Genomic DNA, 13,756 nt, shown 5'->3' with positions numbered 1-13,756 from the left:
AAAGGAACTCTATGAAAATGATAAATTTCTGGTATTTTGGGTTACATTCTATAAAGATCTATTCTCAGATATTTGCTTCAGTGGGCTTTATTAGCTTCAAACTAAATAAGAAACAAGGCCTTGCTAATGTGCATGTTTAACACCAAAACATATTTTTAACTCACAAGACTTTTAGGGACAATAGCCCCTATCCTTCAAACATTTACACATATGAGTTTCTTTAAGCACTTCAGTAATTCCATTAAGTTCAGTGGAGTGTGAACGTTTTTACAGGGTCTGTCCTATGCCTTGTTAATCTATTCCACAGAAGCATAAATTGTGGGCCCTTTCAGTTTCTCAATAAATCTTCCTATGATCTTCTCACGGTTGCTACTGCTGCTGGAAGTGGTTTCACTGCCTTTGTAGGTGATACTCTTCCTTGTGAGAAAGAATTAAACCAATGTTTCATCATGGTGTTAGAAGACACAGGTTCACAGTTCATGTTAAGTTAAGTCTCATATTGCTGTTGTTTCTTTGTCTCTTCTGTTTAATATTTGTTTCCTCACCCTTATACTCTTTTCTTTCCTGCTACTACCAAAAAATACCAAAGCCTATAATTCCTGGCGGATTTCTTTCAGAATTCCTCACTTGTTTACCACAGATTGGAAGACAGATTTTCTTTTTATTTATTTGAGTTTAATAGGGTTTCTCTATGTAAATACACAATTCTGAAATGGAATTTTAATTACATCCATATAGTTTTATGTGAATACAACTGCGGTCTAGACTAATGTCAAGGGGTAATGACAACCACCACTTAATTGCCAGAAAACTAAGCATAATATTGTTTGTACTTTATAAATACTTTTTTTTCAATGTTTCTCAGAATGTGAAGAGTCACACAACATATTTCTACAAGTTGTGAAGGAGGTATTATAAGCTCATAAAACACAGCCCATTCAGTCCTGCCTAAAATCCATCTTCTACCATCCACCGCATTGAAATTTCAGAAGATAATTTCCAGATGGAGCTGCAACAAAAGCCAGGGATTTTGTGAAAACTCATGCAACTAAGAGGCCAACAAGCACAGTACTGACAATGAGGATGAGGATGATGGAGGCAGAGCTGGTAGGCACTGTTGTTGGTAAGGAATAACCATGGTGTCGAAGAAATCAAAAGACGTGAAATTGCCCTGAGTAATAGTTGGAAAAAATGACTGGGATGGCTCCATCTGGAACCCTTGGGAAGCAATGAAATGGTATAGCCATTAAACATTTTTTAACTATGAAATAGTTTGTCTGAAGTGATTGATCATCACTGATCCCACAGATCAGAAATACTGGACTAGCTTTAAACTCTGCCTCTCTGCTTCAGAAGACTGAAAAAGCAGAATGAATGATACAGAACAGGGGAAGTGAAGGAAATTTATAAAATAACCACCTGCATAATGGATCTTGCCAAATGATTTGAGAAAATGAAGTTCCTTTCAATGAAGCAGATAGCCCCAGATGTACTGACTGTCAGAAGATTCTTTCTGCTGAGACTGAGGAGCAGATGAGACTGTGAAATACAGATACAGAGTGCTATACACAGTGACAGAGAGATTCTGCATTAAAGGCAGAGGGACAATGGCATGACAAGTTGCATAGCTTCCCCATGAGAGAAGTACCAGTTTGTTTTCTTTTGTTTTTCAGCCATTTGCTACATCCCTGTGGGAGGCATAACTAAATAGGGAGGGGAAATTAGCTGAAAGAAAACATGAAAGTAAGAGTGAACGCTAAACACTCATCCTAGTCAGCATAATTGTGGGGGCTAACAGGAGCTTCTGGATAAAAACTGTTGTGCTCAAAAATTCTGCTATCCCATTTGTTGTTTGTAGCTCTTCAAGCATGGTTAAGCAACCCCCACAAGTTAGAAATCGACTTTGTCCTTAACCTTATTGAAAATTTCATCTATAGACTCATAGACGTTAACGTCAGACGAGATCATCGTGATCATCTAGTCTGATCTCCTGCAAATTTCAAGCCAACTATAAATGTTATTCCTATACTTCCTTTAGCTAAAACATGATTTTCCTTTTTTCTCAATAGCAAAGTTCTCCCCCACGTGACAGAACTGGCAGGGGTATTTCTAAGGGCAAGGGGATTCCCCAGTGTTTTGAGGAGATGTCCTTTTGGAACAATACACTTATGTGGCTCTAATTGCAGTGTATTTGAAGAATGGTAATTTGCTCTCCCTAGAAATCTAAACACCGTTGCTCAAAAGATTCATCCACAAAATTAAGTACACTTGCTGATCTGTGGGAAGTCTTAAACAAGTGAGCTGCTGTGCTCTGGTATTTATAGTTTGAGTCAGAGCAGGGGCAGCTCTTCCTCTTATTTGAAATCATCTTTTAAAATACTGTACAAATCTATCAAATACGGTTAGTTGGCAGAATGGTTATATTGTAAAAGTAATGAGAAAACTCAATTAAAAGGGATGAGAAAAAATCTTTAAATTGTACTTTTCTCTTAAAAATAGCTTTATTAACTTTCACTCTGGAAATATCCAACTAGAAACGGATGTTTCTAAGATGGTCTTAAAGGCCAAATTTTCCAAAATGTATCCAATTTGTATAAGCAATTCTGAGAGTACATAAAAAAAAATAGTATTTTAGTTTGCCAATGACCAACTGGATAATTAACTGGCAATTTGCAAGCACAATTATAAATTTAAATAAAAAATAAATATATTTTTTTATTATTTGGATAACTAACTGGCAATTTGCAAGCACAAATTACATGTGTCTTTGTGCTGGTAAAAAGTCCTGGAATTGCATATACATTGTGGAAAGTCAGGCCCGAAATATGAACCTATGTACTCTGTGTGAATGGAAATCTGCTTATTACTGAAACATAAAACCAGATTTGATGTTCATAATGTATGGTAAATAAAATATTTTAAGATAGTAAGTGAAACCGAATTAAAATGATTTTCTCTTAACTGCTACAACTTTTATTTTCACATATAAAGGAAAAAATTAGTTAGGAATTATGTTGAATCTATTTGTCTGAAAGTACAGGCTTAGGTAGGCAGGCAATTTTGTATTAATGGTAGATCATGTCAATATTTATTGACTTACGCCTACAATAAATGGGACTATGTTCTGTTGTTCTTGAGATGGATGATATGAGATGAAGTAGGTATTTTAATATCCTGTTTAATGTATTTCAGAAAATTAGATTCTTCCTTAACCTTTTTGTTTTATTCACAAAGATTGATGGTATAGCACTTCCAAAAGAAAGGCACACAAAGTTTGAAGAGAAGCCAAATATTCAAATGATAGGTTATTTCCTTTTTTCAGAAGGACTGACAAACTCCTCAGTCTTTTATGGAAAAATAATTCATCTCTTGCCCTTTGCTTGTGAAGAGAACCCAATAATTTGAATTAATTAACATAAAATAATCAGCAAAAAAGTAAATTATTTTTAAAGAAGTCTTAAAGCAATTCAAGATCTGTTGAGTACTGATAAAAGGTTCTTTGGACAGGGTACATAAGGGGAAAATGTGTCGAGTATTCTATCAATCTCTGCAAAGACAGGGCACAGAAGAAAAGCAGACAAAGGCTATGGCAAAATATTGGATTAATGGACCAGAAGGTCAATCTGATAGGACAAATTAATCCTGTTGCTAATGTTTTCCCCTAGGACTTGGAAGAAAAACTTCATGGAGGAAAACACCTGTTCTCACTAGGTATAATTTTGAAATCAAAAAGAATTGTGACATATATTTACACAACAAAAATCCCACCTAGTCCATTGTTCAGCCAAATTTGGGACATCTCTGTGGATTCCAAGATAATATATTACATTAACATTGCCAGCAATAAGCAATAGGTAATTTGCACAACAATAACTGTCAGAAAATTAATTTACTTAAAAGATTGAATAATGATTCTGTTATTTCTGTAGCCTGCAATACAATTTGGAAATTATACAAGGTGCTCTGCTAGATCATTCTTCTAACAAATGGCTTTGCTTAGATTGTTGTCTTTGAACCGTTAGTGAAGCCTCTCCATCAAAAGGCTAGTCCAGTTGGTGTGAGATGCACCATATATATGCAGCTCCAGACAAAATGATTAATTGAAATAAACAATAAAACATCTGCAAGGAAGTTCTTATAGCAAAGACCTTTACTCAAACATGTATCAAAGCAACCATTACACAATGACAAACATCCCTTATAAATGATTGATCTAATTATAAAGTTAAATTACAGGGTCCTTGTAAAGAAGTGTGTGCTGAAGACACAATAATTGCAATGTGCCTGGAAGTGGCTAAGTTCCCAACAAAATCATTCCTATCAGCTTCTATTCATGCCTTGAATTATGCTGTTTTTTTAATCTCTGCATAAGATGCTGCATTTACTTACCCTTAAATTTTGAGGCATTATAGCTTCTGCTGACATGAATGTATTCCAAAAATAGAACATTACAGCAATGCTCTGCTAGACATTTAAGCCATTTGTATGTTTATTCTTTAGTTTCTTTTCTTGAACTTTCTAACTGTGAGAGGGCTGGGAAAGTGGAGTCATGATGAATGAAAGCTTGTTTCCTGAAAAAAGTAGAAATGTAGACACTTGATGTAACACTAAAAAATTCACAGCGTCCTACCTTGAAAACAAACATTTCCCTGCGAAGAATAGCTAGAGTGTTGAAGTTCCCATCACAGATGTTTGGTTTGGCTCCAGGATAGGAAGGTTTGTCAGCAGTGGGCGGCCGAGGCGGTTTAGGCTGCCTGTCATTCTTCCGAGGGTCTGCTGGAGGGACAGAACGATGCGGGGGCACTGTTGGCAGAGGTCTTGTTGGTGGTGGGATCTTGTCAGGTGGACCTTAAAAATGTTAGCAGCAGAACATTAAATTTAGATCACTGTAAATCGCACTGCAGACAGCTCTACAAAAATATACCCCAAAGAATACTCCTGCATTGGCAGAGGAATGGCTTAGTTGGCGTAACATGCTCTTTCCAAATTCTGATCTGTGAAGATAGAGTATAACAATGTGTGCTTTGGATACATAAAGTCAAGTTACTTATGAAGAAAAAAATGACTGCTGGAATTCTGATACATTCCTCCTTTATTCCCCAACAAGCTTACATACCACAAAATCCACCAAAATTTAAGATTACACACGGTAAACAATTTGTGCTTGAAAAACAGCTTATGGAACTGCTTTGGTGAGAACAAAACTTTCATTGGTTATGTAAAATGTGGGAAATTTGTCCTAACAGCATGTAATAATTCCACCTCCAACCCATGTTTTTAAATATTCTAATAACTACATCCATCCACACAGACAGCACATGTTGTGGTGATGTGATAAATGACACAGGCATGTGATAAATTGCATTTATTATGCACCTTTGACCCATTAACCTGCTGTCTTCCCACTAATCTGTCTTTTCTTGAACTACTTCTAATATTCTATGCTTCTGAGCTGCTTCTCTAGCTGCCTCTTTGTTTTATAAATCAACCAGACTCCAAAATATTTCCTTCTTAACAGCAGAGGTGGAATTTCTCTCCCTACCCCTCCAACTATTCTGGCTAGGGTTACCACATTTAAAAAATAAAAAAGAGGACACTCCACGGGGCCCTGGCCCCGCCCCTTCCCCACTTGGCCCCGCCCCAACTCCGCCCCTTCCCCATCCTAACTCCACCCCTTCACCGCCCATACCCCAAAGTCTCCGCCCTAACTCCCCCTCTTCCCTCCCAGCCACGCAAAAAGGGCTGCCCAAGCGCTACCAGCTTCACGGTTTGCCGGGCAGCCCCCAGACCCTGCGCCCCCGGCCACTGTGTCCTCAGCGCAGCTGGAGCCCGGGAGGGGAAGCGCCCAGCAGGGGGCGCAGGGTTTGAGGCTGCCCGGCAAACCCGTGAAGCCGGTAGCGCTCGGGCTTCGGGCAGCCCCTATGCCTCCGGACTCTGCGCCCCCGGCCGGGCACTTCCTCTCCCGGGCTCCGGCTGCTGTGCTCCTCCCCTGACTCTTCGGCTCTGTTTAAGAGCCAAGCTGCCCGAGCCAGCGCTACCGGCTTCGGGCTGTCCCCTTGCCTCCGGACCCCGAGCTGCCGGAGCAGAGCAGCTGGAGCCCGGGAAGGGAAGTGCCCAGCTGGCGGCTCGGGGTCCGGAGGCACGGGGGCTGCCCAAAGCTGGTAGCACTGGCTCGGGCAGCTCGGCTCTTAAACAGAGCTGAAGAGTCAGGGGAGGATCAGAGCAGCTGGAGCCCGGGAGGGGAAGTGCCCGGCCGGGGGCGCAGGATCTGGAGGCTGCCCGGCAAACCATGAAGCCGGTAGCGCTCGGGCTTCGGGCAGCCCCCGTGCCTCCGGACCCCAGCCGCCGGAGCAGAGCAGCTGGAGCCTGGGAAGGGAAGTGCCCGGCCGGCGGCGCAGGGTCCGGAGGCAAGGGGGCTGCCCGAAGCCGGTAGCGCTGGCTCAGGCAGCTTGTCTCTTAAACAGAGCCGAAGAGTCAGGGGAGGAGCAGAGCAGCCGCGGGAGAGGAAGTGCCTGGCCGGTATTTTTCCCCGGACATGTTCGGCTTTTTGGCAATTCCCCCCGGACGGGGGTTTGATTGCCGAAAAGCCGGACATGTCCGGGAAAAACCGGACGTATGGTAACCCTAATACTGGCCTAAGTTGGCAGTCTGGTAAAACTGAGTTCTGCACTAATGATAGGTTTGAACCATCAGGGATACAAAGAGAAGGTCACAGGAAAGGATATTTTCCCAGCTCCCAGCGTGGCACAAAGCACCTTTCTAGCCATGGAAGGACTTGAGACTGGGCTTTAAAGTTTAGGCACTTATGTATACAGAAAACATATTTAGATTTTTTTTTAAGAAATGTTTGAAATCCATTGTTAATATTTTCCCCTATGAATCCTGTACAGTTGGACTCATGGCAACCCTGACATTAGATTTTACAGGTGGAGGGATTGAAAAGGTTGTCCAAACTTAAAAATAGTGCAAAATAATAATAATGAAAACACTTTGTGTAACATTTCTAAAATATCTGTGCTGTAAACTATTTGACATATACTGAATAAATCATGATGTGGTGCAATATAAAGGTTTTAATGGTTCTCATTTAGGATGATCTGATTAGTCCATTCATAGTTTTGCTATTTGTAAGTAATATGGTCATTCTAGATTCATGCTGATAAAAACCCTTATGTGTAATGGGCAGGCTAAGAAACTTCATTCCATTTCTAGAGATATTACTGGGTTTAGTGATATTTTCCATTTTAAATATAGGACGTCTCTGTAGGACCTGTAATATCTCTGGAAATAGGACAAACTTTTCAAGTCTGCCCATTGTATGTAGCTATCTATCTAGATCAGTTTAACTGCAGTGTCTATTTGTACGTGACCAAAACAGTCTGCTTTAATTCATCTGTATGATAGTAGGTTAAGGAGCATCTTTGCAACCTGAGACAAAACTAAATCTAACATAAATGAAATCTGAATGTCTAGTACTTGATCAAAGAAAGTAAATTAACTAGGATAAATGTTTACTGATTGAATATTTAAAGCAACCTGAACTACCATCAGTGAAATTTAATAAGACATTTATTTCCTTCATAATTTTAAGGAGCATGGCATTCATAATTTACAGTTAATTAGGCTGTGATGAATAGTGTAGATCAACACAGTTACTTTCATTGGGTAAGATTTTTTTCAGACATTCAGTCCAAATCACCTTTTGATTTTAGCACAGGCAGCAAAGGAATTAATTTGCAGTAGCTAATATCTGAATGATTCTAAATCCAAACTAAAGTTTCCACATGCAATTTGGTAGTGATGTCAGGCATCACTTCCCAGGAGTAAAGTTCATTAGCATACAGCTGTTAGAGTTTATTATTTAGTATATGGGCAAAATGTCCTTGTCTAGACTACCAACTTATGAGTTCATGAGAAACAACCTCCTTTCGGTTAACCACATACAATAAATTTTAACTAGACAATCACTTTATCTCCTTTCTGGAACATCCAGAGTATAACATCACTTAATAATATAATATTTAGCATAGATGTATTTGGTATCTAATCAGAGATGCACCATTATTCTGTACGAACTCATCCAGCTTTCCTAACAGCAAAAGATCAGCAAGAAATGTGACCTTGTTAAAAGTCAGTTTAACCCTGAGAGAACACTTACCACTTAGACATTTAAATTGGAAAACTAATGAATGCAAAACAAATTAGTGAACTTAAATGACATCGTTTGCAAATGCAAATGATATCTACCAGTCACTTGGCATTAACATACAGATAGAACAGATTTTTCATTCTAAGAATGTAAATGCTCCATTAATTTAGCAAAAGCAGATTCTTTAATGGTTAACTGTGTATGTCAAGCTTTTTAAAACTTATGTATTAAAAAAGTTGCCTGTGGAAATGTCAGAGACAGTCCTGTGGAAGTCAGAGTTACCTTAAACCGGCAATGAGTAAATTGCCTTTTTTCTTTCCAATTATGTTGCTTTCTTTGACTGAATACAATAACATGAGAAATTATTTATAGTGGATGTTTCTTTCATTTTAGGCCACAATAACCAAATATGATATACATTTTAAAGAACAGGACACCCCCTCCCCCCGCTATATTGTGCAAAACCTTGAGTTGTTAATATCAAGCTTTTGAAATCAATTTGCTATATTTATTGCAATAAGAATGGGGGGGAGAAGGGAGGTGCTGGGAGCACAAAACTGCTTTACCCAGGGAACTGCACAGTTTTATAACTGATATATTGAGAACTTTGGAAATGAGCCGGTTATGGTTAAGGCCTGCATTTCTTAATATTTTAATAGTTTGGGATCCCGTTATAGATATTCTTTACTAGCAGTTTAAATATTTAAGATTACCATTCCAGCTGAGTGCAGATTTAGACGCAAGCTGTAAATAGTGTGGGACTAAATAAGAGAGCTTCATCAAAATCCATGGCTTTCTCACAGCAAGAAATCAAGGTCTCTGGGACTACAGCTGACAGAGCATATACATATATATATGTTCTTAAGCAAACTATTTAATATGTGTAATAAAAAAAAATGACATACCATATATCTTCTGAATGCCCTGTAAATCATCACTAGGTAGTTTGAAGTTGTCTGTTTCCATATACTGGTAAAATGGAGCCATGATTGCAGTGGGGTCATTGGAATGCTCCAAGCCTAGAGCATGCCCCAGTTCATGCACTGCAACTAAAAATAGATCATTTCCTATGGAAACAAAAAGAGGAAATGATTTAGAATAATATGACCAATAAAGTAATACAAATACAGAATCCTGGACACCAAATGACATGTTAGTGGATTCAGATTTTACCAAAAAATCAAGAGCCAACATATGAAAATGAAACATAAGGGGAACACTAGAATAGCAGTAGACTTTTTTTCTTTTAAACAAATGAAGAATTATTATCACTGTATGATGAAAGAGATGTGGTGATTCTTTTATGGATTCAAATGACGGTATTAATCATTGTTCAAATAGCCTTGCAAAGAGTACACGGTGCAAAAACACATTACTAAACACAACAACATTGTCAATCTTTCCAACCACACACTTAGCCCAGCAGAAGAGTCTGTCCTATCTCGGGGACTCTCTTTCTGTCCCACCATCCCACGAACACGATACAGTTCTGTGGTGATCTGGAAGCCTACTTTTGTCGTCTCCGACTCAAGGAATATTTTCAACGCACCACTGAACAGTGCACTGACCCACAGGAACCCTCCTACCAACACTACAAGAAGAAGAACTCTGCGTGGTCTCCTCCTGACGAAATGACAGACTGGACTTCTACATAGAGTGCTTCTGCAGACGTGCACAGGCTGAAATTGTGGATAAACAACATCACTTGTCCCATAAACTCAGCCGTACAGAACGCAATGCCATCCACAGCCTCAGAAACAACTCTGACATTATCATCAAAGGGGCTGATAAAGGAGGTGCTGTAGTCATAATGAACAGGTCGGATTATGAACAGGAGGCTGCCAGGCAACTCTCCAAGACCACATTCTACAGGCCACTATTCTCTGATCCCACTGAGGAATACCAAAAGAAACGACACCATCTGCTCAAGAAATTCCCAGCTACAGTACGGGAACAAATCTACATGGACACAACCCCAGAACCCCCACCAGGGGTATTCTATCTGCTACCCAAGATCCATAAACCCGGAAACCCTGGACGCCCCATCATCTCAGGCATTGGCACTCTTACAGCAGGATTATCTGGCTATTTGGACTCTCTCCTCAGACCCTACACTACCAGCACTCCCAGCTATCTTCGAGACACCGCCGACTTCCTGAGGAAACTACAATGCATTGGTGTTCTTCCTGAAAACACTATCCTGGCCACCATGGAGGTAGAAGCGCTTTACACCAACATTCCACATGAGGATGGACTACAGGCTGTCAGGAACAGTATCCCTGATGAGGCCACAGCACACCTGGTGGCTGAGCTTTGTGACTTTGTCCTCACCCACAACCACTTCAGATTTGGGGACAACTTATACCTTCAAGTCAGTGGCACTGCTATGGGTACCCGCATGGCCCCACAGTATGTCAACATTTTTATGGTTGACTTAGAACAACGCTTCCTCAGCTCTCGTCCCCTAGTGCCCCTCCTCTACTTGCGCTACATTGATGACATCTTCATCATATGGACCCACGGAAAGGAGGCCCTTGAAGAATTCCACCTGGACTTCAACAATTTCCACCCCACCATCAACCTCAGCCTGGATCAGTCCACACAAGAGATCCACTTCCTGGACACTACAGTGCAAATAAGTGATGGTCACATAAACACCACCCTATACCGGAAACCTACTGACCACTATACGTACCTACATGCCTCCAGCTTCCATCCAAGACACATCACACGATCCATTGTCTACAGCCAAGCCCTAAGATACAACCGAATTTGCTCCAACCCCTCAGACAGAGACAAACTCCCAACAAGGACAATAACAAAACACCACTGGCCATCACATACAGCCCCCAGCTAAAACCTCTCCAGCGCATTATCCACGATCTACAACCTATCCTGGAAAATGATCCCTCACTCTCACAGACCTTGGGAGGCAGGCCAGTCCTCGCTTACAGACAACCCCCCAACCTGAAGCAAATACTCACTAGCAACTACACACCACACCACAGAAACACCAGCCCAGGAACCAATCCCTGTAGCAAACCTCGTTGCCTACTCTGTCCCCATATCTACTCTGGCGACACCATCAGAGGACCCAACTACATCAGCCACACTATCAAGGGCTCATTCACCTGCACATCCACTAATGTTATATATGCCATCATGTGCCAGCAATGCCCCTCTGCCATGTACATCAGTCAAACCGGACAGTCCCTCCACAAAAGAATAAATGGACACAAATCGGACATCAGGAATGGTAACATACATAAGCCAGTAAGTGAGCACTTCAATTTCCCTGGTCATTCTATTATAGATTTAAAAGTCACTATCATTGAACAAAAAAACTTCAGAAACAGACTTCAAAGAGGAAACAGCAGAACTAAAATTCATTTGCAAATTTAACACCATTAATCTGGGTTTGAATAGGGACTGGGAGTGGCTGGCTCATTACAGAAGCAGCTTTTCCTCTCCTGGAATTGACACCTCCTCATCTATTATTGGGAGTGGACTACATCCACCCTGATTGAATTGGCCCTGTCAACACTGGTTCTCCACTTGAGAAGTAACTCCCTGCTCTCCATGTGTCAGTATATAATGCCTGCATCTGTAATTTTCACTCTATGCATCTGAAGAAGTGAGGTTTTTACCCACGAAAGCTTATTCCCAAATAAATCTGTTAGTCTTTAAGGTGCCACCAGACTCCTTGTTGTTTTTGTATTACTAAACACAAGTCTTGATAGCCATGGCTAGCTTGCATGCTATTTCGAATTCTAATTGAATCCTATAATGAGACTGAATAAAAGCATTTGCATTGGGAAGTAGGCTTGAGCTTAAAAGGAAAATATTGCTACCATAAGTGGTAAACTTCATAAACTGTATACTACCTATTTAGGACAAGTCCTGCAGAGAATTTTAGTCTCCCAACTGCTTACAGTCAGGCCCCTGCTGATGACCTGTACATGGTGTCCATTTCTGAATCATCCTAAGTGAAATCATTAGGAAGATAAAGAAAGAGGTGGATGTTCCATTATCTCTCTCAAACCAGGATGCTACCTCTATGTATATATTTTACAGTGGGGTCTTAATAGATTCCTCACTGTGTGATCTGTTTACAGAAGTAAGTGGTTATATAAAAATTAGAGCTTTTTATTTTAAGTAGGTCTCGATAATACAATAATATGCAGTATTTTCACTTAGTAAAAAGAAAAGATTAAAATCATTGAATTGACTTGTTGCATATCACTCCTTGATTAACTCAGACAGTGTTATTTACTAGAAAACAAACAGGGCAAGCTCACATTTTGTTTGTGTATTTTTGAAAATCCACAAAAGAAATCAGAGATGTGTGAACTGATTTCACTTTTTAAAGTCTTTCCCTCTGCATAGCAACATTCCATTTTTATTGCAAAGAGCTGAGAATAATTAGAAATGCTGATCTCTGCAATTATTGCAGCCTTGCTGAAAACTACAAGTATGGGCCCTAATTCTGCAATTCCACCACAAAGTATATTGCAGGATCAGGACTATACATTGTCTATTGTTTAATTATCTCCCCCCCGCCCCTCTAATCCCCCATCCACTCAAAAAATTACTCTGTGTTTCTTCATGAGCTTTCTTTTTAAAATAGAGACTTAAACCCTAGTTCTGCAAACTTCATTCATGCAACAGACACACTGAAATCAATCAGACTACTTGTGTAAAGTAGTAGTGTTAACTGCCCCTAGTGTCTGGCTTCTTGTAGCAACACCACCACCAACAGAGCCAGAGTAAATGTGAGACGTAAGGGCAAAAAGAGACGTCAGAGGGAAAAGGGACAGCGACGTTAAAGTGCTGCCGCAGCTTTAAGAAGGGTCCTTTGCCGCGGCAGCGCTTTAACATTGCTGCGCCCCGCCATCAGTGGCCCTGCCGGTACAGTCCCTACCAGCAGGGCCGCCGACAGGGGAGGGTGGGAGTGACAAAAGGGGCAGTTACCCGGGGCCGGTGATTTAAAAGGCCGTTGGAGCCTCGGGTGGCACGGGCCAGGGGCATGGAAGGGCTGGCTGGGGGATGCTGATCCCCCCAGCCCCACCTCTTCCGCCCAAGGCGCTGGCCCTCATACCAGGAAGTCTTTGGAGTTACTTTCACCTCTGAATCTAATCAAGATGCAAGACTGGTTTTCAAAACAACATAGCAAAAAAACCAACAAAAAACACCCAACACACACATATACACGCACACAAATTAGAATGAATAAGAAATATTTCTAAGTATCAAGTTGATAGCACCTTCAGTTTTTCAAATATTGTCTATTACTGCCATGTAAAAATAAACCTTATTCTAAGTACCTATGACAATACGAACACTTGACCTTAAATATCTTCATGATATATGGAGCTATTATAGAATCATAAAATCATAGAAATATAAGTCGGAAAGGGGAGTCAACAAGTCATCTAGTCCAGCCCCCAAACTGTGGCAGAACCAAGTAAATCCAGACCATCCCTGACAGGGGTTTGTTTAAGTTGTTTTTATAAACTTTCAAAGATGGGGCTCCCACAACCTCCCTTGGAAACCTATTCCAGAGCTTAACTACCATTATAGTCAGAAAGCTTTTCCTCCCTTGCTGCA

The 13,756-nt window shown here is 40.6% G+C and overlaps 1 protein-coding gene across 1 annotated transcript in view; it reads right to left on the bottom strand.

Moving 5' to 3' along the window:
• The window catches only part of MMP16 (matrix metallopeptidase 16), a 243,844-nt gene that overhangs the window by 56,675 nt on the left and 173,413 nt on the right, over positions 1–13,756 (bottom strand). The window contains exons 5-6 of the mRNA XM_054018842.1: positions 9,055–9,216; positions 4,631–4,848 (exon numbers count right to left, since the gene is read on the bottom strand). Of these exons, the coding sequence (XP_053874817.1) occupies positions 4,631–4,848; positions 9,055–9,216 (380 nt within the window). The remainder of the gene's footprint in view (positions 1–4,630; positions 4,849–9,054; positions 9,217–13,756) is intronic.

Source organism: Malaclemys terrapin, chromosome 2, assembly GCF_027887155.1.
Source record: "Malaclemys terrapin pileata isolate rMalTer1 chromosome 2, rMalTer1.hap1, whole genome shotgun sequence".
Classification (NCBI taxonomy): domain Eukaryota; kingdom Metazoa; phylum Chordata; order Testudines; family Emydidae; genus Malaclemys; species Malaclemys terrapin.
The sequence above is the reverse complement of the archived record's forward strand: the minus strand, read 5'-3'. Positions and strand labels throughout refer to the sequence as shown.